Here is a 25,526-nt window from a genome sequence, read left to right on the forward strand (position 1 = left end):
AGAACTACAACAATCAGCACATACAAAGGAATGGCGAAGGAATGCAAATTTTGGTTTAATTTTGGTGCCCACAAGCCACTGGAGACAAAGTTCAGCGGAGCCACTTCTAAGCCATCTTTGAATTTAGAGCTCTGGCTACGATTTCAGCCAGTGACAAAAGTACAGTCCAAAAACAAAACAGTGGCTGGGGCAGTGTTTAGCATGACCTTACGATCGTCTCTCCTCTTCGTTTCTCTCTTCCTGTTTCTGGAACAAAAGACATCACGCACACTGTGCTGCTAGTCTAGAACTTTGACAAGTTTTATTGAGCCACAAGAATACACCCACAAGAACAGAGCACAACCCACTAATGCGAAGTATGATTGTCAACTGTTTACTTTTTGCACGAATTTGAAGCAGTAGCAATGTGCATGTTGTACTGTGAACCCCAATGCGTCTTAATTCTATTGCACTCAATATTTTAGAACTGTCACTGCAAACTTCCACTCGTTAGATGCATGGGAGACAAAGATGTATACAATACTGGTATACAAAAAAAGGGGGAGGGGAGAGTGCGGAGGGGGTGCTCAAACACTTCACACCAAAGTATAAATCAACCCTAACGTATGTTCTGCACTACAAGAGATGTACACAGGGCACTGGCATGAGAGGTTGTGAAATTAAAAGCCCCCAACTTGAAGGTAAGCATCCCAAACATATAGAAGCCCCAAAAGATACTGGCTATGCATTCATCTCAAAGAACAACACAAAGTTACACTTGATTATAGAAGTCCCGGCCATCCAATAATGCAGCACAGCAGCCTGCGCTGCCACCCTCCACCAGACGCTCGCAGCATTTTAGTGGAGCAGACAAACGCTTGCCACACTCTGCCCGACTGGCTACAGGAAACTGAATGAGGTTTTCCAACCGAGGGACCATGCAGTCTTTGCAAGCAGCGAGGCATCAGTTCCTCTTTTCACGCCTGCTACTCTCCTGGAATGGGACAAAGAGAGGGCCGTTAAGCACACAGGAAGGCCCAAACTGCGGCGCCCAAGCCGCCGGGGTGTGCAGCACAGTGGAGGGGGGCATGGTGAGTGAGCATTGTTCAACAGAGAGAAGCGGGAGGGGGGCAGGGAGGGAGGGGGTGAGGATTAGCTACTAGAGCAAAGTGGTGCACAAGGGGCCAAAGAGGACCCTTCTTTGCTTGACAAGCTGCACTGCCTCACCTTAGTTCCATTCCTCTGAGACTGCACAAGGTACAACAGACAAGAGCAAGCTCACAATATGCAAGAATGATCCCAGCTGGCGAGAGACTACAATGCGCCCATTCCGGCTTCTCTACAGGTAAGCAGCTAACAATGAACCAATGGGCTCACCTTCTGGGTCAGAATAATGAGCAGACGTCTGAAGATGCTAATGAAGTCCAGGAACAGGTCAAGAGAGTGTCTGCAACAGAACAGCATCGAACTGTGCACGGCTGACAACATAAGAGCAAAACGTGCACAATACTAGCAACCTTAGAAGAAAAGAGTGCTTAAATTAAAATTAACATCGGCAGTGGACATCAGGCTTGTTTACATTAACAAGACATCCCGTCACAGTGAGCAACTAGGACCTCTGGGTATTGGTCGCTAATGCACTGCACTCATTAAAAATTAGCAAGAAAACTGAACAAACATGCGTGTGCAATGCAGAAGTTGCTTATTGCTTACTTTCCACTCCTGTGATAGCCCAAAATTGGGCCAACACAATCAATAAATAGTCTACTCCAGTGGCCATGCAATAACTCACAATAACCAAGTGTTGGGCAAAGTAATAGTGCTCGAAGAAGTGATTCACAGAAAGCATTAAAATAAATTGATATGAGCTTCAGCTCTTGCACAACCTTCCTACAAAAAAAGTGTCCTTAGCGTGCCTGACATCCTTTCAGCTTCATGCAGCAAACACTGTGACAAGAGACCGTCACAGCTGTGCTGCTTTAATGCAACATGACAAGAATAAAAATTTTGGCTGCTAAAATAAAAAAAGCTGCTGCTATTCAGACACAATACAACAGCTGTCATCACTGGACCTCGCATCCGATAGTTTGCTCTTATCTTTAGACTTCCAACTTGAGCGCTTATCATGAAGTTCAGCTGTGGATGTGCAACAGCAGCAAGCAGTCTTTTTCCCAAGAGAGCTCTTATCAGGAAGTTCAGCTGTGGATGTGCTACAGCAGCAAGCAGTCTTTTTCCCAAGAGAGCTCTTATCTTTCAACTTGAGCACTTATCACGAAGTTCAGCTGTGGATGTGCTACAGCAGCAAGCAGTCTTTTTCCAAAGAGAGCACTGGCAGATTCTTATAACAGCCCATAGGGGGACTAAGCCCACAGTAGGGCAGGTTGCAAAAAGAAAAAAAAAATTTTGCTGCGCAAATGCAACACTGTAAACCTGTTCAAAATGGTAAGCATTTAGGACTAGCAGTGCTCATGCTTGTGATGGCCATTAAATGCTCACACGATTTAAATACTACCTTCACTGAGTGAATGTTCCCCCGTCGATTTGACAACCCATATCAAAATCGAACCAAACTCTGGCAATTGAATGTTGTCAGATTCCCCATTGACTACTACATCAAAAACTTGACTGCTTATGTGCAATAATTACGAGCAGTGCATTTTTTTTTTTTCAGAAGCAACACTGAGTGACGGTCCCTTCCCTTTTAACACCTCCAGCAGCTGTAGTTATGAGCCACGAGTCAAAAATTTTGCAGAGCAAGTGAAAAAGCTAACCACTACATGGCATTACTGGCCTTGGAAGCACATCGAATGTGATAAAATTAGCAATAGAAATTGTTGATCCATTTGAATAGGTGCACTGAGTAAATATATCTGCTGAGAAAGTACATTTTCTGAAAGAAAATAGTTCTGACCAAAGGCAGTATTAAAAAATAAGCCACTATATTATCAGACCCAGTGGCCTTTTTGAAATGTGGAAGTGTCCCAATTATGTATCGTTTCTAAATGATGCTTCACACAAGATTGATAATACGAGCAGTGTTTGAATGCGACTCCAGGCTCCAGTACTTTCGGACAGGGAATTTTCACTTGACCAAATTAGGCCAACTACGGTGGCAGCCCATGAAAAAAGTACCTGATGTAGTCACGCTCCCCACGCTTCCTCTTCTCGATGATCAGCTGGGTGTCATACAGCACAAAGCCACAGAAAAGAGCCACACCAAGGTACAGGTTTGCCTGGAAAAAAAAAAAAAAAAGCGCTTTTATGTTAATAAACTGGCAGGGGGGGAAAGAAAGCAGGGAGAGGGGCAATGAAGTCCCCATGTCAACCACTGCAATGGTATTGCTTTCGCTCAGTTCAGTTTCCCGTCTGCACACAATGCAATATATGCGAGCTGTGAAGCTAAACCATGCTTGTCTAAAATGTCTAACCATATTGTAGTTTCTGCCGAAATGCCATTCGCACAATAACAATGACATGAGATAATGTAAAGTGCCTTTTTCTTGTGTTTGTGTATGATGTGATATGTACACATTCGACCATGCGTGGGTGTTGTCAAAGAAGGTATTATCCAGATGGTCGAAAAGAAAAAGGGCGGTTGCTTATCTGCACAACGTTACATTAGAAACAACTTACCGCGTGGGGAGGGGGAAGAGGGGCTCACTACCTTCCGAGGTGCGTCAAGGGCAGTTGTGGTTATGTGCATGCAAACGCGGAACACGCGGACTAACGGGTGCCTATTTTTTTTTTATTTTCTACGTCGAAGTTAGGGGAGAGCAGGGAGCGTGCGCGGGTGTGGAATGACCGATTCTGTCTTTTTTCTTGCGACCCCAAAACGTTGCCCCAGTTGCACCGGTCGATCAGCGGACCCGCCAAAAAACCACAGTATAAACGGTATTGCACTTCGGACAAACACATTTTAAACGGTATGCTTATGCATTGAGTTCTATGGGAAGCCTACTGGTGGCCAGGAAAACCCGCGTTATATCCGGTCCCGTACTATAGGGACCGGGCGGCCGTTTTATGGCACCACCGTTGCTTCAGCGCCCGCGGCGAACCGCTCGTCAGTGGAATGCCGGTGGCAGTCAGCGCAGCGTAGTTGTGCATGGCTTTCTGTCGTTCTGCTGCAAAGCGGCTTGCAAAGCGCGGATAATAACCACAAGGACTTTTTCAGATCGGTAAATCTTGAAAGTAGAGGCGGCCTTTACGAGGCATGCCATGTGTGATTTACGCCTACACTCGGTAATTACAAATAGCACACTACGCTCAATGCGCCAAGCTCGAAGTCAAGCAGAAAGTGCAAGCCCGTTCCTTCGGGCAAATTTTTTATGCCTGCGTGCAGTTTGGTGTTACGAGGAATATACTGCAGCTAAATGCTCGTGCAAAGTTCCTTCGGGCAAATTTTTTATGCCTGCGTGCAGTTTGGTGTTACGAGGAATATACTGCAGCTAAATGCTCGTGCAAAGCCGGTGTGCAGCTTATCCAAGAATGCTGTGGCGCTGTCTTTTACCAATTGATGACGAAACGATGTCAAGCACAAGCGAAAGACAAAGTTTGGGGGTGCCTTCAAGTACCCCCAAACAAAACTTCCGATAAATGCACTACGTAACTCCATTAATTACGGTAGAGTTTTGTTTATTGTACAGACACATGTTTACTACAGCCATTGGGGATCATTTACAGAATAAATACCGCAAGATAGTAGAACGGTATTGATTGATTGTAGGGTTTAACGCGCCGACGCAACGCAGGCGATGAGGCGCGCCGTAGTGGAGGGCTCCGGATTAATTTTGACCACCTGGGGATCTTTAACGTGCGCCGAAATCTCGTACACACGGGCATTTTTGCTTTTCGCCTCCATCAGAAAAGCGACCGCCGCGGCCGGGAATCGAACCCGCGACCTCGTGCTCAGCAGCGCAACGCCTTAGCCACTGAGCCACCGCGGCGGGTAGTAGAACGGTATTGCTTGTAATGAAAAAGCATTGCTTTACAAGACTTGCAATGGTTGCTGGCTAGTCGGTTAATGGCTTTTCCAATGACAATTCTTGCGTGGGTGAATGACGCGAGACAGGAGGGTGCCAAAAACCTGCCCTCAGTTTCACAACTGAATGCTGCAATCGCATTTTACCACAAGCGCCACCTACGCTTAAAAAATCATGCACTCCTCCGTATAATGACGACGATGGTTTATCGCAAAGGTTTCTCGTGGGCGAATTCTCGCTTGCATTCTGGATTTAAACTTTGACTAGAAGAACTTTTGAAGTTGACACGCACGCAGTCTGGTCTTTTGGTCGCAACGTCTTTGACTTTGACCCTTGCCCCATTTTATTTTGTCCAAAGGAAGCTTTGCGTTCCACCATCGCCGTCGTGAGACTGAGGGCTGGATGATTTTCCTGTTTATTTTGCAGATCCATGGACCCCTCTCCAAATCCTAACTGCCTCCAGTGTGTCGGAAATGCATCTGTGCTGGAGTACTGGGGCTGATGCTGCTCTATTTGAGGCAACTGGTCGCGCATTTTTGGTTTCTTCACAAGGCATTACACAATTTTTAGGTGCTGGGCAAAGAATCCTTAACCATTAAAAAACACAGGCTAAGGTTAACATTTTTTAACTATCGGTTCCAGCCTTTATTCCACAGAGGTGGTAAAATGGGGAGGGAAGGGGGGAGATTTTTCGCTTGGGCTGTTGGGTGACTGAATTACTTCGGCTTTTGATAATATGACCACTACGAACGCGAGAGTTCCGCTTCGGCTCCCGTGCGCTCACTCACAAAAACAGAAGGTTCAAAGCTCACGATTACAGAAAGTATAACTGCCGTGAAGTTTCCACGGCAACACTAATTGAACTCGCACGTAAGTGCCATTCTCTTCAAAGCACACGTATCCAGGTATCCCACCGTTAAGGCTGGTGTGGAAACCGTATATAGTCACTGAAACCAGTGCAGATAATTTGAAGTGGCAGAAATGAATACTAATGCTAATAGTAATTCTAATAGCAATTCTAATAGTAGTACTAATAGTAGTACTAATAGTAATACTAATAGTAATACTAATATTAATGCCTACTCGGATCGGGCGGAGAGCACTGCAAAAAGTGCTCATGTCAAGCAAGCCCGTATACCAAACCTTCGAAGCGCCCAACAAGTTTACGTAGCCGTTAGTGCATTTCAGAAGAAATGAATATTAATACGAATAGTTATATTCGCACTCAGATCTGGTGGTGCCAAGCGTAGATCGCTGCAAAAAGCGCTTATTTTAATGTAGCCCATACCCAACCTTAGAAGCGTCCGACAAGTTTACGTAGCCGTTAGTGCATCTATGGACCCAACACATCTGTCTAGACTTCGTTTAGCCCCACATATCCGCTCACACCACCTAAACATTCAAAGAAACCAAGCAAACATGGCAAAAACAACGGGAGGCTGCGTAGTTCAATGCACCGGCTCATTCCACTAACGAGGGGAGCGCCGAGTGGTGGCGCCACCCGTCCAGCTGCCCGGTCCCTATTAGCGGTTACATTAGAAATGGTCTACACTGTAATTTGTTGTCTAAAATTTGAGATTTTCACTACAACGACTTTTCAGAATAACAAGCAATTTGCCGCGGCCCCTTAAAAGTTATACCGAGATTTCACTGTAGCACCTATTAAAACATCTCTTTCAGGTGACATTATCAATACCGACACTTCCTGACCACGCTCACTAATTTTAAGGTGGTAAAAGTATCCCACACTGCCAGTGCAGTGTGAAACAAATTTCCCCTTCAAATCCTGCACATCAAGCCTTTTTCCTATTCAGCTTCATTTCCCCACGCCATTATGAAATGCCACTGGCCTGAAACAAAGATATTTACTAATATGACCTACACACCTTGACGCAACGTTGTAGAAGAGGAGTACGGATAAATTTAGATTAGGTGGGTATCTTCACTAAAAAACACTGGCATTTTTTGTCACCCTATCAAACCCTATTTTTGAAGCATTAAAGGAGTACTGACAACAAATGTAGAGGCCTAAAAAGCGATATAATTGGCTTCGGTAGTTTGTACAGATGCCTCACAAATTTTTGCAGCGATCCGAAGCTGGAATCCCATCAAAAATCGATTTTAATTGTCCCGGCTGTGAGCTACCACAAATGAGCAGCACTAGCGAAATCGCTATCAGCGACACGAAATGTCTTCTGGCGTTTCTGGCCGGTTCAGGGCGACGTCATATAGTAGTTTTCGGAACCAGAAACGACAGCCTGAGCTGCTGCTGGTGGTCTCGTTTTATGGTGGTCTCAATATCTCTGTGAGCAAGGCTTGTAAAATTGGCACACTTTGGCGTTTCAACATTTTTGCTCTTCACTTCGTGGCCGGCACATGGTGTTCCCTTGCATTGGTGCCAAAAACTGTGTGGTGTGTTGGCTGAGCGACCTGTGCGCGTCGCCAAGTTCGCCAAAGTTCTGCTATGGCAAGCTCACGGAATGCGAAAAACTGCTCAGTGAAGCCTGTCCAAGCAAATTGATGGACGCCAAGATGCATTATTTTCCATGTGCCAACACGCAGCGCGAAATGTGGGCAGAGTTCAAAGGCGGCAGCGATCGTAAGAACTGGTCACCAAAGCTGGCGGGCAAAATTTGTTCGCTGTACTTCTCACATGACTGCTACCTGCAGAGCCCGAAGTTCACGGAGGAGCTGCAGTACAAGCGGAGTGGAAACGATTAGGCAGTTTAGAATAGGGGAAGCAGGCACAACGAGCTGACGTGCGGAGAGTTTTAGATGAGGGGCATCCCCAACAGCCCGCAACCGGCTTGCATTGCTCCGGTCGGATCAGGTGATAGGAACTTTAGGCTTAGCGTCGTGGCAGATATTTGATCGCCACTATCTGTGCAACTGCGAATGACAATCCCTAACACAACTTTTCACCACACTTATCCCCTTTCTTGCACGTGGAAGTTTATTTCCGTAATAATTTCTATTTGAACGATCAGTGACCAAGACATCTGCCGTGGCTTTTTTTTTTTTTTTTTCCGCGCAGGTAGCACCCTCCTTCAGCCGCTCGCCGCACCATGCGCTGCGGTGCCTGGTCGGGCCATCGGACCTTCACGGCTGGTCAGCGAAGGCTTAGCATTTGCGGCAGGTATCTGATCGCCGCTTTTAAAATCAGCACTGATAATCCCTAGCACAACTTTTTACCACACTAACATCTACTTTCTCGCATGTGGAACTTCTTTTTAGCAATCAGACTGATTAAGAAGGGCGGCAACAAGCTGTTAACGTGGTCTGCGCTGGTTCGAGCCACAGCGATACCAAAAAACTCGGGTGGCAGCGACTAATCCGAGTCTCACGATTCAGACATGACTGCGCGGGCGAGTGCGGACCATATGTGCAATCGTAGCAGACAATGCAGCAAATGTCCACGTCGTCGTGGGTTATTGATTGATGTTAGCACAAGCAGCTTTTGCGGCCACGAAATCGTGATGTAACGCCATCCGGCCTGCATTTGAACGACCATTTGGCGCGCGACGACCGAATCTGAAAGTGACCGGAATAAATGCATTATAATTCTATGCTGGCGGCTGACCGCTTTTGGTTCGATTTTCGTAATTACTCAGTCAATAGGAATTCTTCACAGCATAAAAACCGAAAGCGAGAAATTTAGTGTCAGTACTGCTTTATGTGGTGACACCTTTACGACACACTTTGTGCCTGAACGAATTTTCAAATGTGGAGTTCTGGCCCTACAAGTATGCAGTGGCCCCGAAGGGGGCCAACGAGGACAGGCAACATGAAAGGTTTGATTCTGAATATTAGCGAATGAGTACAGCCAACACAAAGACTGAAAAAACTTTTGGCCTACCTGGTACAGGAGATAGGAGCCCATGAACAGATTGGCCAGAGAGAAGATCGACATGATGGACAGCATTGACATCAGAGTTCCTAATGAAACAATGCAAAGCATTTACCCTCAACGGACAAATTTTAACACTTTACAACATTGAAAAGTAATGCATCTCAAGTGTGGTGAATACAAAAATGCAGAGAAAGCAGGCAACAGCATTGCACCTCCTCATCTCTTCATTCCCCCTCTAATTCAGTGATTAAGGATTTAGGGCAGCCTGTGACTACATCTATGCCAACCCACACGTGCTTATTTTGCATGAAAGCAGTAACAAACTCCATAACTTTTCCATACCTTCGAAGGGGCTTTAAAGCAGCCTTACAACTTGCGTGAAAATACAAACAGCATTTTTTTTTTTGCTTAAAAACCATGCTACAGTAAAACCTCGTTACAAGAGACACTCAAGGGAGCCGGAAAATGTGTCTCTTGTAACCAAGGTCTCTTGTATCCAAAAATTCTAAAAAACACTGAGGAGTTGAACTGGATCGCTTTATTAGATACCACCATCAAGGTTTGCTTGATCCCATCAACAGAAAATTACTCAGGATGACTGAAAGAAGTCCTTCAGAGTAGTTTGCTTCTTTGAGAATGAAGACTGAAGGAGCTTTCTTCCCAACTTCTGGAGGTAGAAGACTTCATCCTGTAAGCCTTCCTGTTGCTGACAGTATCTTTGTAGAGCCCTGAGGTGCTCATCAGCTTCCACTGCTGACACTTTTGGCTCCGCAATGTCCTCCTCGTCCTCTTCTTCCAGTTCATCGTCAAGGGCACCTGCGCCATTCACTTGTGCCACGATCGCCTCATCCGTAAGCTCCTCAGAGCACACGAGGTCCATATCTGCAGAGACAAAATCTTGAAAGGACTCTGGAACATGCGCAGACTCTTGGATGAGGGTCCAAGCTTCACTCTCAAGGTCGTCGTCGTCGGTGTCTTCCATCTGAAGCCCCTCTTCCAGCACATCACCACATTTGAAGCCAGCTTTCGTAAAACAGTTTTTTACCACTTCACTTCTTAGCCCATTCCAGACAGCTGAAATTACCTCAACGGCAAACCTCACGTCGATGATAGTTGCACGGTCTTGCTGCATGTCGAACAGCAGGCGTTCCACCAGCCGTGTCCTGTACTGTGACTTGACCGAGTGCACAACCCCTTGGTCAATAGGTTGAAGGTGAGATGTGGCGTTGGGAGGGAAAAAAACAACCTTTGTGGCTTTCAGTGCAGGGACTTTGGTGTGGCAAGAAGCATTGTCCACAAAGAGGAGCACATGGCGATTCTGAGCGTCCATCTTCTGGTCGAATTTTAACAGCCAGGAATTGAAAATGCTGGACGTCATCCATGCATTCTGGTTGGATTCGTATGTGACGGGAATGTGACGCCAGTGACTGAAACAGCGGGGTCGTTTTGACTTCCCTATCACGAGGAGACGCTCCTTCTCCGTTCCCGACATGTTGCAACAAAATAGAACGCTCACCCGCTCTTTGGACCGTTTCCCGCCGTGGCACGCATCTGACTTGAATGACATAGTCTTCCCTGGCCTCATTTTGTAAAATAAGCCGCTTTCGTCCGCGTTGAACACGTCATCGGGGCTGTAACCATGAAGTAGCTGAGGAAGCTTACTATCTTTCCACGAGGACACGCAGTTTAAGTCAACTGAATCGCTTTCTCCCGAGATGCACTTGAACGAGATGCCGTTGCGAGCTTTGAAGCGATCGAGCCACCCTTCACTGCACTTAAAGTCGGCACAATCGAGAAGGAACGCTAGTTGCTCGGCGCGTTTCCTGAGCAGCACACCGTTCACGGGAATGTTCTTGGCAAGCGCGTCTCGCAGCCACAACAGTAAGGCTTCCTCCACCTTTGGATAGCTGGCTCCCCGAAGTCTGATTCGCTTCGCCGAGAGTCCACCGTCCTCTTGTTGCTTTAAGATTGCCTCGCGGTTTTTCATAATGGTGTTGACAGTCTTCCGGGAAAGTCCAAACTTCTCCGCAACCGTCGTTTGCTTTTGTCCGGAGTCCACATCGCTTATGATTTCAAGCTTATCCAGCAGAGAGATCTGCTTTCGCTTTGCTGTTGACATGTCGCACGCTTCACCAGTGCTGCACTGCTCGCTTGCGAAACGTAGCGCCGCACGAAAGTCAAGGCGGCGTAGCGCCTGCACGAAGGTCAAGATGGCGTCCCTTCTGCCGTTGCCGTTCCGTCCCGCGGGTCCCGACGCTACGCGAGGTTCATTTCAGCGGGGTTGCGTTCTCACGCCGTCCAACGTAATTGGCTTCGACCGCAAAAACGTCACAGATAGCTGTGTGCGCAGCCAATCAGGCGAGACTGCTTGAGAATTCGACCGTCCGGAAAACATCGGTAGAAGAGGTAAGGAGGGAGGAGGCGGGGGGGGGGGGGGGTGCAGGGGATGTTAACTGCCGACAGAGATGGGGCGAAGCGATAGCGGCGCGAATTAGAAAGCCCGCGATGAGAGAGGTGCGGAATCCCATCGTGACAAAGAGATTCGCTTCAAGCAGCCGGGACGGTCGCCTTCCCTCCCGCCACCGTTGGGCTGCCGACGATTCGTACAACGCACTCTCATGGAAACATGGCGACGGCTCAAGTGTCCGACTTCGACGCGTGCTGTGGACGCCGAGGCGGAAATACTACTCAATCGCGCATGGTTGCAGAATCGCTGTAGTTTGAAAATAGTCGCAACTAGCGTCACTATTCAGTGACGCTAGTCGCAACCATGCGAGGCATGACATCTGGCTGCGGAACGGAACAGAATCGAGCCTAGGGAATAAAAATTGCTACGCGTGTGGTTTGTACTACGACGTAGGCCGCCTTGCGTGAGTGTTTTCAAGTTGTGTCTCTTATAAAAAGTGAATAATTTGCTCTAGGGAGCTGAAAATGTTGTCTTTAGTAACCGAGTGTCTCTTGTAACCATGTCTCTTGTATGCAATGTTGCTAACATGGGGAACATAGGGAGACCAACCAAACCATTTTCAAATGTCTCTAATAACCGAGTGTCCCTTGTAACCGTGTCTCTTATAACGAGGTTTTACTGTACTTTGTACATAAAGGGTCATTCACGGAAATAAATACAGGCCAGACTAACAAGCTGTGTGTGTCATTTCTTTTACATTTTGTAGCAAAGTAGCACAGAGTTAAAACTGCCACTGGCCCCATACTTGCTACAGAAAAATATCAATACAAATCTTTCAGTGTAGTGAAAAGTAGTTGTACTGTCCAAAATTCACACAACCAAGAATGAAATGTGCACACAGAATGAACGAAATGGATAACCAATCAGTTATTTTTTCTACCAGAGTCTGACGACGTCAGTTATGCTAATATTTACATAGATGCCCATCGGTGTAGTCAATTTGCAGGTGTGGCCACCGTTAGAAGTAACACGGCAGCCCATGGTGGTGGAGCACATCAGCGACAGAGGCAGAGATAGATAGCCAAGTGTCTTCTTTCTGCAGTAGTCCCCCTCCCCCTTATCCTGTGCACACTATAGTGCAAAGGTAATGTGGCCCTGGTGGTCTAACAAAGTATTCAAACTGCGTTATCAAGGTATGCATGCATGGTGCCACAGAAATTCTAAAGGTTCTTTATTGCTTTTAACAAATCTGAAACATGAATTTACTAAATCAGCACTGTTTGGCGTGATAGTTTTCTTCGCAAGGATAGGAATGTTCAAATTCTCTGCGACGAAAATGGCCTCAAGATGTAGACGGCTCATTTTAAATTTTCAGGGTGCTTTAAGAATTCCCTTCGAATACTTTCTGTTAAAGCACCATTGCTAAAGTATTTATGTACAGGAGGGCTGACACACAATCTAGTTTTGCCATGTGCGGCAAAGTGAGACAAACCGCATCAGATGACGCTGCGAACTCTGCCTCCGGCACTGACTACGCTTTCACCGCAATACTTCCCCCAACACCAAAGCAGGCATTGGAGCAACGCCACACAGACCACTGACAGTGGCCGCACCTGTACATAGCAGCATAATGAAGAAGTTTTTTTACCCCGGGCAAGTCTCTGCCTTGTTTCCCCTCGTACACCACCAACCTTGCACAGGCCTTGCCACACCCAAAGTAGGTTATATATATATCACACTAACACATAAGGCCACTGGCACTACTCAGCTACAAACAGAATATTGAGTAACAATGGTCAAGCAAGCTGCAAATTTGGCTATACCGTGCATTACACATTAAATTAAAAGATCCTTTTTTATTTGAAATTGCCTATGCGTACAAAAAATTGTGATATCTTCGTCCCAACAGTTGTCATTTTAAGATCAGACACCACTGCAAAAGGCTATCAGGTGAAAGCTGCCGCACTGCAAAAGCCGCAACAGAAACGCATCACTAAGCACAGCACAGGCTCGAATTAAAGGTGGTCTCTAGCTGCATTTTCCCAGCTAAAACAGGAGTTAAAAAGATAACTGGGCTTGTGCAACCGATTGATTAGGAGGTTTAACGCGTCAACGCTACACAGGCAATGAGATGGAGGGCTCTAGATTATTACTGACCAGCTGGAAATCTAACGTGTGCTGAAATCACGGACCCACAGCGCTTTTGCCGCCATCAGAAAAGTGACCACCGCAGCCAGCAATCATATTCTCTTCATATCTTTAGAATATATGGATACAAGTTGGTACTTTACGACAAATTTGTCAGGCAAAAACCCAGAAAAAGGGCATGACATACAAGAACAGGTGCTAAGGATGCTCCCTGTCCTTGTCTGTCACATCCTCCATCTGGAAGGGGCCATGCAGACAAAATACAAGATTGTTTTATTCAAAAAATTTGGTGATCTGTAGTGCCCCCAGTGCTTGTAGGGCACCAAACGATGCTTCATTCACTGAGAAATTCAACAATTTAAGCCATAATTTTAATACTCCCACTGAAATGTCTGTTTCTTGATGTTTGCGAAGACGTATCCAGGGCAAGTACTGAAGCGAACTAAGTATGAACTAGAGCTACAGCAAACGGTGGAGTGCCTTGCTCGCTGTGTCAGTCCTAGATGGTGCCACCATACCGCTCGGAACCGCTGTCCACCCTCGCTTTAGTTTTCGACCGGATTTGCGCCTGGATAATGTTTGTTACAGTTGATAGTACTCATTTTGTGAAACACTGGGTGCACTCGACAAACAGTCACAGAAGACAATGCCACTTATGCCAGTTGGCCAGTGAGAGCACAATGCACTGGACAGCTGTGCAGCTATATCCGGCATAATGCAAGTAGTACGCACTAATGCTTCTATGTTTATGTGCGCGTTCGTAACTTCCACTGCTTACCCCACCATTCTTACTGCTATAAAAAGAATATGCATTAAATTTGCATTGGATTTTGCCTGGCTGTGCAGCTGCCCATAATACATCATTGGTTCTAGAACAGAAATGAGCTAGTGGGTCGCATGGCCATTCTTTTTTTTTTTTTTTCCTAATTATACAGCTTATTTGAGTGAAGTTTTCCTTAGAAGTAATGTCAGTGTTATTCTAACAAGACATTCTTTTGAATGAACCAAACTTGCATTTTGTCTGCATGGCCCCTCTAATGGTGGTTCTTATATCTTTATCACCTTTCGTCAGAACGTGGAGCTTCTTGCTCAAGGCCACTTCTTGCGATCACTGGCTGTAGATAGCTTTGTGATGACAGGCAGGCTGCACGTATTTAACACGGCCACAACGGCACAAGCCACCTAATTGCAGTCACGCGCAGCGCATTGCTTTTCCCAATGCTGGCAATTTTTTCTCAAAACCAATAGGAGTGATGTAGGTCTGCCAGCCACAGCTAGTGCTTGGCTCGTCAATTACCATCACAGTCAGAGGGCAAATTTTAGGGACCCCTTAAACAATCTGCATCCCATCAAAACGTGCAGGTTTCCCCACTGCCGTATTGATAGATTATTTTCAGCAGAGAATGGACAGGAGTCTTAAAACTTACCACCCATATAAATCCAACGGCAATGGTCAGTGTACAGAGCACTCAAGGAGAAACAGGCGAAAACTGCGCAGGTCGCCAGGAATGCAGTAGGAATGATGGATGGGTCCACAGAGACCGCGATATCCAGAAGAGGACCCATGCCCAAGCCTGCAGAGAATAAAAAAGTTGGCAGCAGTAATAAGCTGGATCCGCACACTATGCCCTCAGCAAGCAGCAGGTATTTGCAATTCACTGGAAGCAAGTGGGGCCCACATGCTTCAAGAATTTTAGGGCAGCTAGCGAGTACGATGCCCAATTCCACCATCAATTAGCTAAAGCTGAACCAAAACTTTAACACTCAAGGCAAGTATTGCCTTTAGTAAACATCTCTAAAAGACTACAGTTTCCTTTATTTTGGTATTTGGGTGTCTTTCATGTCAGCAATTCCTGCACTGGCTGTGGTAACAGGGCGTGGTTAAGAAAGATAGTTGCCAATGCAATCAGCGTGCACATTCCTTAATGCAGCTAACCCGCACTCTGAAGGCAGTTTATTTTTAGTTGTTCACAACAGCAATGAGTCTAACAATGCCAGACTTGGATTTGGATAGCAATGAATGAATGAAATTGCAGAAATCAGCATGCATGGTGGAAGCCCATCAATTAACATCCCTTTTTACTGCCATTTTCCCTTGTCTCGCTGGTCAGTCCAAATGGTTTATTGATGTTGGCAACTTCACGTGCCTCACCCATAAAATGGCTGCATAATTTGGAAAATTGCTGCATGTGCAATGGAGGGGCCGTTAAGCCTAGAATGTAATATGGCACTAATTCTCAGGACCCCAACTGAGATCAAAAGTGTTCAAAGCTAGAACTGTCATTTTTGCAGTGCACTTTGCTTTTGAAGAGGTGGAGAAGTTTTACATTTTTTCTAGTTATTTACCGATTGATTAATTATGAGGTTTAACGCGCCGGCGCCACACAGGCGATGAGGCGCACCGTAGTGGAAAGCTCGGGTTAATTTTGACCACTACCTGGGGATCGTTAACGTGCACCAAAATCTCAAACAGACGGGCGTTTTCGCTTTTCTCCTCAATCAGAAAAGCAGCCGTCACGGCCGGGAATCAGACCCACGTCCTTGGGCTCAGCAGCACTGAACCATCGCGGCAGTTGTCTAGATATTATTCACTTGCTCAATTTGACTGAATTCTCCAATTTGCAAAACAATTTTGTATTGAAAAAAAAAAAAAAAACTGTACTAATGAAGATAACTGCCCCAAGTACCTGTGGTGAAGGCAAAGCCTCCAAGGATGCCGAGACGCAGGTGCTGATTTTTGCCATTATCAGGGACAGCAAACAGAGCCACAAGAAGTCCAAGAGACAGCAGGGCGGTCAGAAGGTTGCCCTAAAAGAAAAGCAACGTTCACACAAATCTTCACTTATCACCTTAAATTTGCATCCCGTGAGGAAGTGATAACAGCAAAAAGATGCAACTTTCTCAGGGTTTGATTAAAAAAACACAGGGTACTTTCCCATGTTCCCCTCATTTTCTTGTGACTGAGCAACAACAGTGAGCAAGGCAGCAATGCTCACTAACTTCAATCACAAAAGCTCCCTACAAAGAGTTGCTAGGCATACTGAACATACAACTGCAAACACATGTGAATGTTTATCCCTGGCCTCTCATAATGTGTGCCAGCGTTATGCGACAATTGATTGCAAAGAAGAAAATAGACTGGTGGCACCACTAGACTGTTTTCACTATTTTCTCGTTTATTGAAGAGCCTTTTGCCGCTAAGCAGCCCACATTTGTATACTAAACACACACATCTTTCGATACACTATGTATCGAAAGATTGGATGGTGTGTAACATACCATCCTTTTTCTTTAGTGGCCCTTTTGAGGGCATTGGTAAGCACAGGTTGGAGGCTCCTTTCAGTAGTCAAAAATGCTTTGATTTTATTACTGTTCTACAGTAGTACCAGTTTGTTCTTCATATTCACACATGAAGCATACATGGACAGGTCCCTTAATGAAAAAATTACCCCGCATTTCCCCGAGGGGGAGAATGTGAAAGTGCGAATGCACGGTTGTCGGCCCGCTTGCGGCGCTTGCGCTCGGCACCCGCAGCCCACCGCCTCGCCGCCTTCTCTTCCATCTCTTCCATCGGGTTTGTAGTATCACGTGTACACCACGCAGTTATCAAGCCGCTATAACGCCGCTGAGTCGCCAACGCACGCCGCTGACGACGTAGTTTGAATGCGTTAAAGATATAAGGCGCGTCTAACACTGATATCACCGTCGCGTCCGTAGCTTGGTCGGTAGAGCGTCGCGCTGCGGCCGCAAAGTCCTCGGATCGAAACCTGGCGCCGGATGCTGTTTCTTTTTCAAATATAGAGGAGCACTGCGGACGCCAACGCCGCCGCCGGCGGTGGATGGTTTGGGGTCGCTTATAAAGTGTATTCACACTTAAAAAAAAAAAAAAGTCTCAGGTGAAATCAAAACTGGGTATTTGCACACAGAAGCACTACCCGGACTATGAGGCGCACTGTGATGGAGGGCTACGCATTTGTTAAGACCATGTGGAGACCTTCAACATGTGGCTGTATCTCAACCCATGGGCGTTTTCCTTTTCACCTTCATCAGGGAAAAATAAAACAGCCTTGCACTCCATAGTCGCTGAGCCACAGCAGAATGCCGAAAGCCTCTAGCCAATAAACTGGCCTAAAATGAGGAGCTCTGCAAGTGATGGTGAGAAAATTGAAACACTGAAGCTTAGGATCACCTCAGACAACCGTGCAAGGGAGCCGGCCTGTTCACCGAACCGAAGAAAATTGCACAAACGACTTTCGAATGGCGTCACGGCACCATCAACAGCTTCACCTTGAGGGGGGGGGGTGACAAACCTACGTTACAACTACAAGGCAAGGTGTGCTGTAGTGGAGAGACTTCAGGAGGCCAGTGATGTTCCGCACAGGGAATTTCCCCTTTTTCGGGGAATTTTCTGTTGTAATTTTGGCCAAAAGGGAAAGGGGAATTGTTAAGGCTGAAAGTTGGGCTAGTTGGTGTTGACTTAGATGCATATTACCAGCGAAAAAACAGACAGGGACGAAGAAAGAAGCAGACGGGACACTCGCTAGACTTCAACTGACTTCACTCTCACGCTAGACTTCAACTGACTTCACGCTAGACTTCACTCGCTAGACTTCAAAGTTGAAGTCTAGCGAGTGTCCCGTCTGCTTCTTTCTTCGTCCCTGTCTGTTTTTTCGCTGGTAATATGCATCTAAGGAAAGGGGAATATTTAATAGATGCAGGGAAATTTAGGAGTCCAGAGGTAAAATGGAAAAACAATGTCAGTACACTGGACCTCGCATCATTTGTTACTTTATTTTCGTTTAAAAAGGTTTTTTTTAACACTTTGCGGAATTTATTTTCCAAATATCCGTAGTCTGTGTTTGCGCAAGCTACAAGCATCTGAGACTGCTTCCAATCCAATTCATAAAACAAGAGGGAGCATAGAGCAAAGAATACTCCACGAGAAAGAGCCAGCAAAGCGTAAAGCAGCAGCGGCTAAAGGGCTGAAGGCTGTTTACATGCATTCCTGTGCTATATACAAAGAAGTGTTTCGGGTGCACCTTAGACCGCGTGCTGCAACAAGAGAAGGCACCAGCTGTCCCGAACTGAGCTAAAGTTACCTCAATTACCCAACAATGCCTCGTGTTCTTTTTCATACGGGCAGTTTTTACTTGGAACTTTAGCATGAAAAGTAAGCATGCTGTTTGGTATAAAACGTGAAATGCATAGTCAAATGCTGCAGAGCAGCAGACAGTGGAATTTTGTTCATGCTGAAACTCGTTCTCTGAACGGCCGGTGTCTCCGTCCGGAAGGCTATGTAAAGTAGACATAGGCGGCACTGACTAACTAGCAAAACCGAACAGGAATCCACATAATGATCTATCATCTGCAAAAAGAGCATGCAGGAAATTCTTGAGAAACCTGCGGGGGAAAAAAAACACTAAAAATGGGGAATTTCTGAGCCCAGAAATGGGAATTTTTCTTCCTAGTATGTAAGATCACTGCAGGTGACCTAAAAACCTCCAATGCTCAGCATCCTCCATGAGCTAAACACAGCCCCCCTAATGCCTTGCCCCGTAGGCCACACTCCCAGAAGAGCTGTTACTACCATATCCTCAATTAAGACAGGCGCTGCACGCTGTGTCCTGGACTTTGTGACCGACAGCATGCGTTCCGGAACTAGCGTCTGCTGACAGCAGCTTCACTTGAAACTTCCTCAAAGAGAGCCCACACAGGTCAACCCATGATTTCTAAAAAAACGTGGCGAGAGACTGTCTGGGCCCATGAGGAGGGGCTTTCAACAGAGGCAGCCCAGGTGACTGGCCAAAGTGTGAAGCTCCTGCATCATGGGGCAAAGCTAGTCTGTTGCACGTGTAACGGGCCACACAGGCAATCGTAATTGGGTGGCTAATGCGCGAACATGGGGTGCAGGTTATATGCAGGGCAGCATTATGCATGTGAAAGCACGAGGTACTTTGAGACAAACACAAAAAACATTGAACTATTTGGGTTATTCAAATCCCTGGTTTACACGATTATGAGGTTTAACGTGCCGATACTACATGGGCGATGAGGCACGCCGTAGTGGAGGGTACCGGATTAACACGTTTGCTGTGGCATGCCTTCATGGGGTCTCGTTTGCGGAGTATCCCACCAGTGGGCCATTCGACATTTGTTTCTGGCGGCATGACCCACCGGTGCGTCATTCGCCTGTGCCTGTTTCATTTGCTCCAAAAGAGATGGCGCTGCGATCTTTCTTGCTGGTGTTTGTCACGTTTATTTGAAAAATGCTAAAACGTTTGCGAGCAGTGGGAAATATGAATAAAACATATTTCAAAAACTGCGGAAAAATGTTGGCGAGCAGCACAACAGAACTAGGCTGCCACTTCTTGAAAACAATAGCGCTGCCCCACATCCAATGCAATAAATATATAAATATACATTGGTTGAATTCTCAAACCTCAGATGGCAGCACATCATAGTGTGAGCGTGGGTCGTTGGCGAGTCGCACCGTACGCAGCATGAAAACATTTCTACTGAGTGCATTGTGGGTCAGTGGTGGGTCACGGCATTTAACACCAGAAAAGTATTCTTCTGACCATTTACAACCTCACGCAACAAGAATCCTATCACTGTGTTCAAGTGTGATGAAGTTATCGCATTTACAAGCAGATGCATGCTCGTAACTTCGCTTCCGCATAGGAAGAGCACAGGCCATGACCCATTGGTGACCCACAACGCAGTGAACATGTTTTGACCACCTGGGGACCTTTACGTGGGCCGAAATCTCAATTGAGCCAGCTGTGCTTTGAGTTTCAGGACCCAGCCAGTGGTTCACACAAAAGTATCCATAGTAAATCCAACCAGTAGAGTTGGTAACACCACTGCCCCAAACTACACAAATGAGGCAGCTGAACATTGCGTAAGCAGCACTTACAACATGCACAGGTGTAGAAGTATCTACATGTAATACAGCTGTCTCCCTGAGACCACGCAGGTCTGGAACGCCTCTTACCTGAAGGAATTCAGTAAACAGGTGAACATATCCACCGGCGGCAGCCAACATGGTGGAAATAGCCAGGCAGCTGTACACATTCTTCAGATGGTCCCGCACCGGCTTGTCCCTAATAAAGAAACGAGTCGACCACAATGTAGCTTGCACTGTTACAGCAGATAACAGCAACAAACTGGAATTCCCCAAATGTACTGCACTTATTCAAATACAAGTACTTTGTTTAACATCGCGAAAATTGGATGCTGACGTAAAACTGACAAATATTGTAACAAATGACAGCAAGCTACACTTGTGACCAACCAAGAAATACAACCACGCACAACACCGCCAACTAGTGGCCAATTTTGTTTATTTCCAAGGATGTCAAATGCACTGTTGCGGAGGGCATACGAGAATATTGTGGCCGCCAATAATGGTAAGCTTAAAGACTAGTACAACACCACATGATAGTAGTGCTGAACGGACTAAGTGATGATAAATGCTTGAGAAGGGCACAAAAAAGATCAAGTGACAGCCCAACAATGTTCTTAACTAAGACTATGCAAATTGCTCGTCAATTTGCGACCCAGCGAAGCCAACGATTCCTTGATCAATTAACATCCTATACATATCTGAAGCTGAATCAACCCCTCCTCTCCATACACATAATGCCATGTCACTGCTCCTCACTAACGCCATGAGTGAATTGTCTTTTCTCTAGTATGGACTACACAGACAACCGACCTCAACCATCCCAACTGAGCAACTACAGCGACGCTGTCGTAAAGGAGGCGCCGACAGGAGGAAGAGCACGTTCTACATAAAATCACATGGGCCAGTAAAAATGTGTGGAGTAACAACCGCAGGATGGGCAGAGAAGAGCCATCATTAGAAACTGCCAATTACAACAAGGCTCCTATGCTCCCCACCACCTACTCTATCAAGTGAACGCATTCGATTGACTTACACTTCAATTAAAAAAGCTTTGCTCCACAGGGACAAGATCTGAAAATTACTCGGGATGCAATGTAAACATCCATTAAAGGCTGAATAAATTGCAATCACAACTCCTGTAGCTCATGGCTTTTTTTTTTTTTTTCAAACTACAAATTATAATTGCACTAGAGTTACAGGTGGTATTTCTCCCGTTCCTTTCAAATTTATTTGCGACACAGAAGAGCATGCTACAAGGTGCGCAAACGAGAACCGAACAAGCATGAAAGTTCCCAAACAGGCCAGTGAGCCGCTCTCACCTAAAAAAAAAAAGTTAAAATACCCGCAGTTGTTTAGAGGTTATCAGTGATACTGACAGCCTGCTTTGACATTTAATGTGATCAGACCGTCATGTTGTAGTTAATCCTTGGAGCTGAAAAATAGAATTTTGTAGCAGAAAAAAAAAAGCATTTGGAGCAGCACGAAGCATGCCTTGGAATGTTAAAATGGGCTTTCCGTACGAAAAAAATTGCACAGAAATGAGTTCTCTGAAGCAGAGAAAAATCATTGAACAGTACCTGTTATGCCTACATAAACTATGCTGTCACCTAGCACCTGGTAAACAAATCTGCACGTCGTTTGATACATTGCTGAATATAACTAAATGATGTGCTTCAACTGCAAATTTCAAAAGCAGAGCATAGCAATCATGAACAAAAACCTCCTGCAGTTCTCACTATGTACAAAAGTAAATTTAGAAATCCAAGAAATATGTAAAATCAGCTTTGTAGATATTTAACTGATTTGGAGCAGTGAAAACTTGCGTGAAAACTTTCCTCCATGGCATGTAGAAACAACTGTCTTAACAAGCCTTAAATCATTCTCATAGCTTCATGTTACAATCACATTGTGAAAGGGAGCTCTTACTACGACGCAACGCGACTAAAAATTTCATGTGCAGCTGTCAACGATCAGCGTACCTCTGGAGCTTGGTACAGAATGTGCAATTTCAAAGCTAAAAATTAAAACGTCATAAGGCCCATACCAAACCTGTTGATCAGCTGAAATATTGGCAACATTTAAAAGGGTCATGCAGACAAAAAAGTTTGGGTCATTCGAAAGGTTGCCTTGTTAGAATCATACAGTTATCACTTTTAACGTAAACTTCTCTCAAATAAGCTATATACTTAGGAAGAAAGGGAATGGCCATGCGACCCACTAGCTTATTTCCTGCAACAACCTATTATGCCATACGCCCAGTTCTGCGATTGGCTGAGGACGGCAGAAGCAAACACAATTAGGCACGGCTTATATGTTTGCCGAACGAGCTATTTGCGCTTAAATTTAGGGCACATTCCTTTTATAGCAGTAAGAATGGTGGGGTAATTAGTGGAAGTTACGAAAGTACACGTAAACATTCGGGCGAACAATAATCGTTCGTGAAACCTGGTGTGCGCTCGACAAATATGGTCACGCAAGGCACCACCACTTACGCCAATCGGCCAGTGTTGTCTGAGATAAACCCAAATCACGGCACTTCTGTGCAGCTAAAACAAGTATAGTGCGTGCAGTACCAACAGCAATAAGCACTTGAAGACTTGTTCTTGTGACATCACTGCAGACGTCACAAAAACACCATGTGGTGGGAGAATCAAAATTTTAACTTTAATTTCTCAGTGATTAATGCACCGTTTGCTTTGGGACAAGTGCTGGGGCACTATAAAACACAAAATCTTTCCACTAAAACATTTTTGTCTGCATGGCCCTTTTAAAACTGCTTCTGCAGGTCCCTGACAAAAGGTTGCAAGTGCCTAGAAAGTGCAAGTAACGGCTGTCATTGCATAATCCCAACAATGCAAATGTCCTAATGTTTTGTTCAATGTATTGAGGTAGCCTATGTTTAGGATTAATAGCCACTAGTCTCAAAAACTGTCAAAAATAAAACTTCGTTACAAACCAAGTGCAATGAATGCACTTAAACAACTCAAGTAAGAGCCTCGCGATTACCATATGCCCGGCAATAGTAGCTACCTTTGTCAATAAATAGTGTTGAATAAAAAAATTGGCTTTAGCTGATTGTCTTATCGAAATGCCTTCGAGCCATTGCATCTGCCAAGTGTTGCTAGAAAATAACCTGTGCAGACCCCATTAAAATACACATGAACTTTTTTGCTACTCTACTAAAACTGGCAAACTGCTAGCGCAGATTGTTGCCAGGGTTTCATACAAGCTGTGCTACTTTGCATCAGCAATTCAGCAAGCAATGAACTGTACACAGCCACAACATACAAGAGCGTAGTACACTCGGGCCAGAAACCCGAGCGACGGACACCTACACCACACAGATGACTGGCATGCAATGCCATACGTGCCATTTTGGTGGGCAGTTCACTTTTTTCCACTGTTCAGGGTAACCACTGCTGATAAGCGCAACGGCCAAAATGCCCTGCTTTTAATCACAAGGGTGATGGCTACAGTCAGTGCAAGCCATTTAACAAAGATGAATATTTATTACCTGTACGCGTATACTACGAAGACTTCAGTAAGCTTTCAAATGCATGAAGTTGAGGGGAAACCCAATAATTCAAGCTGCCATGCGAATCTCGCCATGGTTGCACACATTCTTCAAAATTACTTTTTAAACTCAAACGTTCAGCCCCTTTGAGTCAGAATGTGCAAGATTGCACTCTACATGTGAACAGCTTCTGAGTGCCTACTAAGACATTAGGATCTAGATTAGCTGTACAGAGATTACACAGTTGTGAAATCTGATTTCGGACCCCCCCCACCCACCCAAAAGAAAAAGCCAGAACTCAAACCAAACATGTTTGGTCAGTAACACAAAACTAATAAAAGTACAGAAAATTAATAATCCATGTTGTCAAAGTACACCTGGGCCACAGGGTGTGCTACTGCGCATGAAATTCAGGTTAATTCTGACAAGCTGGTTTTGACCACTATAAAAAAAAATGCAAGTGACCTAATTTTGAATGATGTTTTTGCCAAGTTACTAGTACATTTTGCATGTTGCCCCCTAACAACAACAGTGGCATTTAAGCGAACTAACAAAATCGCCCGGTAACACAAAAATCCGGTTTATGAATTGTTTAAAACAATATAAACTGTCAATCCCAGTTGCACCTTTGCCATGTCAATGATTGTGGTGTTTACGACAGTGCGTCTAGCCTCAAGCTCAAAACCAACTGAAAACAGGTGGAAGAAACTAGGATGAAATGTTTATTCACGTCATCCGTGTATGGCGTCCAACGCGAAGCAGCTCTAAACAATTAAACCTCATAAATGCCAACAATGAGTGGAAAGCATGACGCAATGATTATGGTTTTTACAGCCCAACATCGAAATTTCAGTTGACTGGCTTATGAGCTCGAAACTAAAGGTTGCCTACCACGAAACTTTTAACAGGACATTTCCTTCAACGCAGGAGGAGCATTTCCCGGAAAGTCTTGTCAGCAATGCCAAATAACCTTGCAGTTCATCCGTGTTTGCCGCCGCCATTACAGTAGAACCCGTTTTCACGCAAAACAGTACACAACACTCTACCCAGTACGTTTGGTAAATGACAACCGTCCGTAAATACTGCTAGTTGACGCCCACGAAGACTTCTTAAGAACATGGACTAAAATAAAGTAGGCCGTTTGCAGCGCCATCCGAAGGAGCCACCAGAAGATTACAACAAACCATTTAGGACTAATAAGAACACAAAAAAGGAGCAGGAGATAACAATTGTGGCCGGCTACAAGGCTGAAGCACTCTGCCGGAGATCCGTCCTTCTACTGCTGTTCGAACCACTTCGAACTCGTGACAAGGGCTGCCGTGTCGATCACGGTGGGGGTGTGACCCAGCCGAAGTTTAAAGCTGGGCGACTGCATACAATAAGCTTCGCAACCAGGCAAAGGCGACACAACACCCAGTACTATGGGACGAACACGATAACTACAATAAAAGTGGTAGAAGTACGCAGGAAAACGCCACACCTGATAACTTCATAGCTGACACCTTAATACGTCAGCACTATTCGAACGAAAATGCATGTCATTGTTCCCTGAACACGACCAGAAACAGCGCATTAATACTTACAGTCTGTTGTTGAGAGAATTTACAAACGCATTCACGTTGAAAGGCGCCTCCATTTTGTTCTGTCGCACCTCAACGTACGTTCACAAGGCAGGACGGCAGAACCACAAACAACACGTCAGCCGACTGAGCGTCCCCCTATTCGTAGCGGCTGAGTTCGAC

General features: G+C 45.5%; 1 protein-coding gene across 1 annotated transcript; it reads right to left on the minus strand.

Moving 5' to 3' along the window:
* Positions 1-719: 719 nt before the first annotated feature.
* On the minus strand, positions 720-25,526 carry Bi-1 (Bax Inhibitor-1). Its single transcript, XM_077688018.1, has 8 exons — positions 25,368-25,526; positions 20,358-20,466; positions 16,051-16,171; positions 14,791-14,937; positions 8,815-8,894; positions 3,112-3,212; positions 1,357-1,426; positions 720-973 (listed from the first exon to the last, which is right to left on the minus strand). Exons 1-8 carry the CDS (start codon positions 25,418-25,420, stop codon positions 944-946), a joined length of 711 nt encoding a protein of 236 aa, XP_077544144.1. The 5' UTR covers positions 25,421-25,526; the 3' UTR covers positions 720-943.

The sequence above is a fragment of the Haemaphysalis longicornis genome, unplaced genomic scaffold, assembly GCF_048455015.1.
Source record: "Haemaphysalis longicornis isolate Haplotype H1 unplaced genomic scaffold, Haemaphysalis longicornis Haplotype H1 scaffold_1, whole genome shotgun sequence".
Lineage (NCBI taxonomy): Eukaryota > Metazoa > Arthropoda > Arachnida > Ixodida > Ixodidae > Haemaphysalis > Haemaphysalis longicornis.

Bases quoted from the DNA above. Each gene is read 5' to 3' on its own strand.
- Bi-1 (XM_077688018.1), bottom strand. From the start codon at position 25,420: ATGGAGGCGCCTTTCAACGTGAATGCGTTTGTAAATTCTCTCAACAAC. The intron at 14,938-16,050 runs GTACTTGGGGCA...TATTCTCTGCAG, and splicing joins AGGCTTTGCCTTCACCACAG to GCTTGGGCATGGGTCCTCTT. The intron at 3,213-8,814 runs GTAGGCCAAAAG...TTTTTTTTCCAG, and splicing joins GCTCCTATCTCCTGTACCAG to GCAAACCTGTACCTTGGTGT.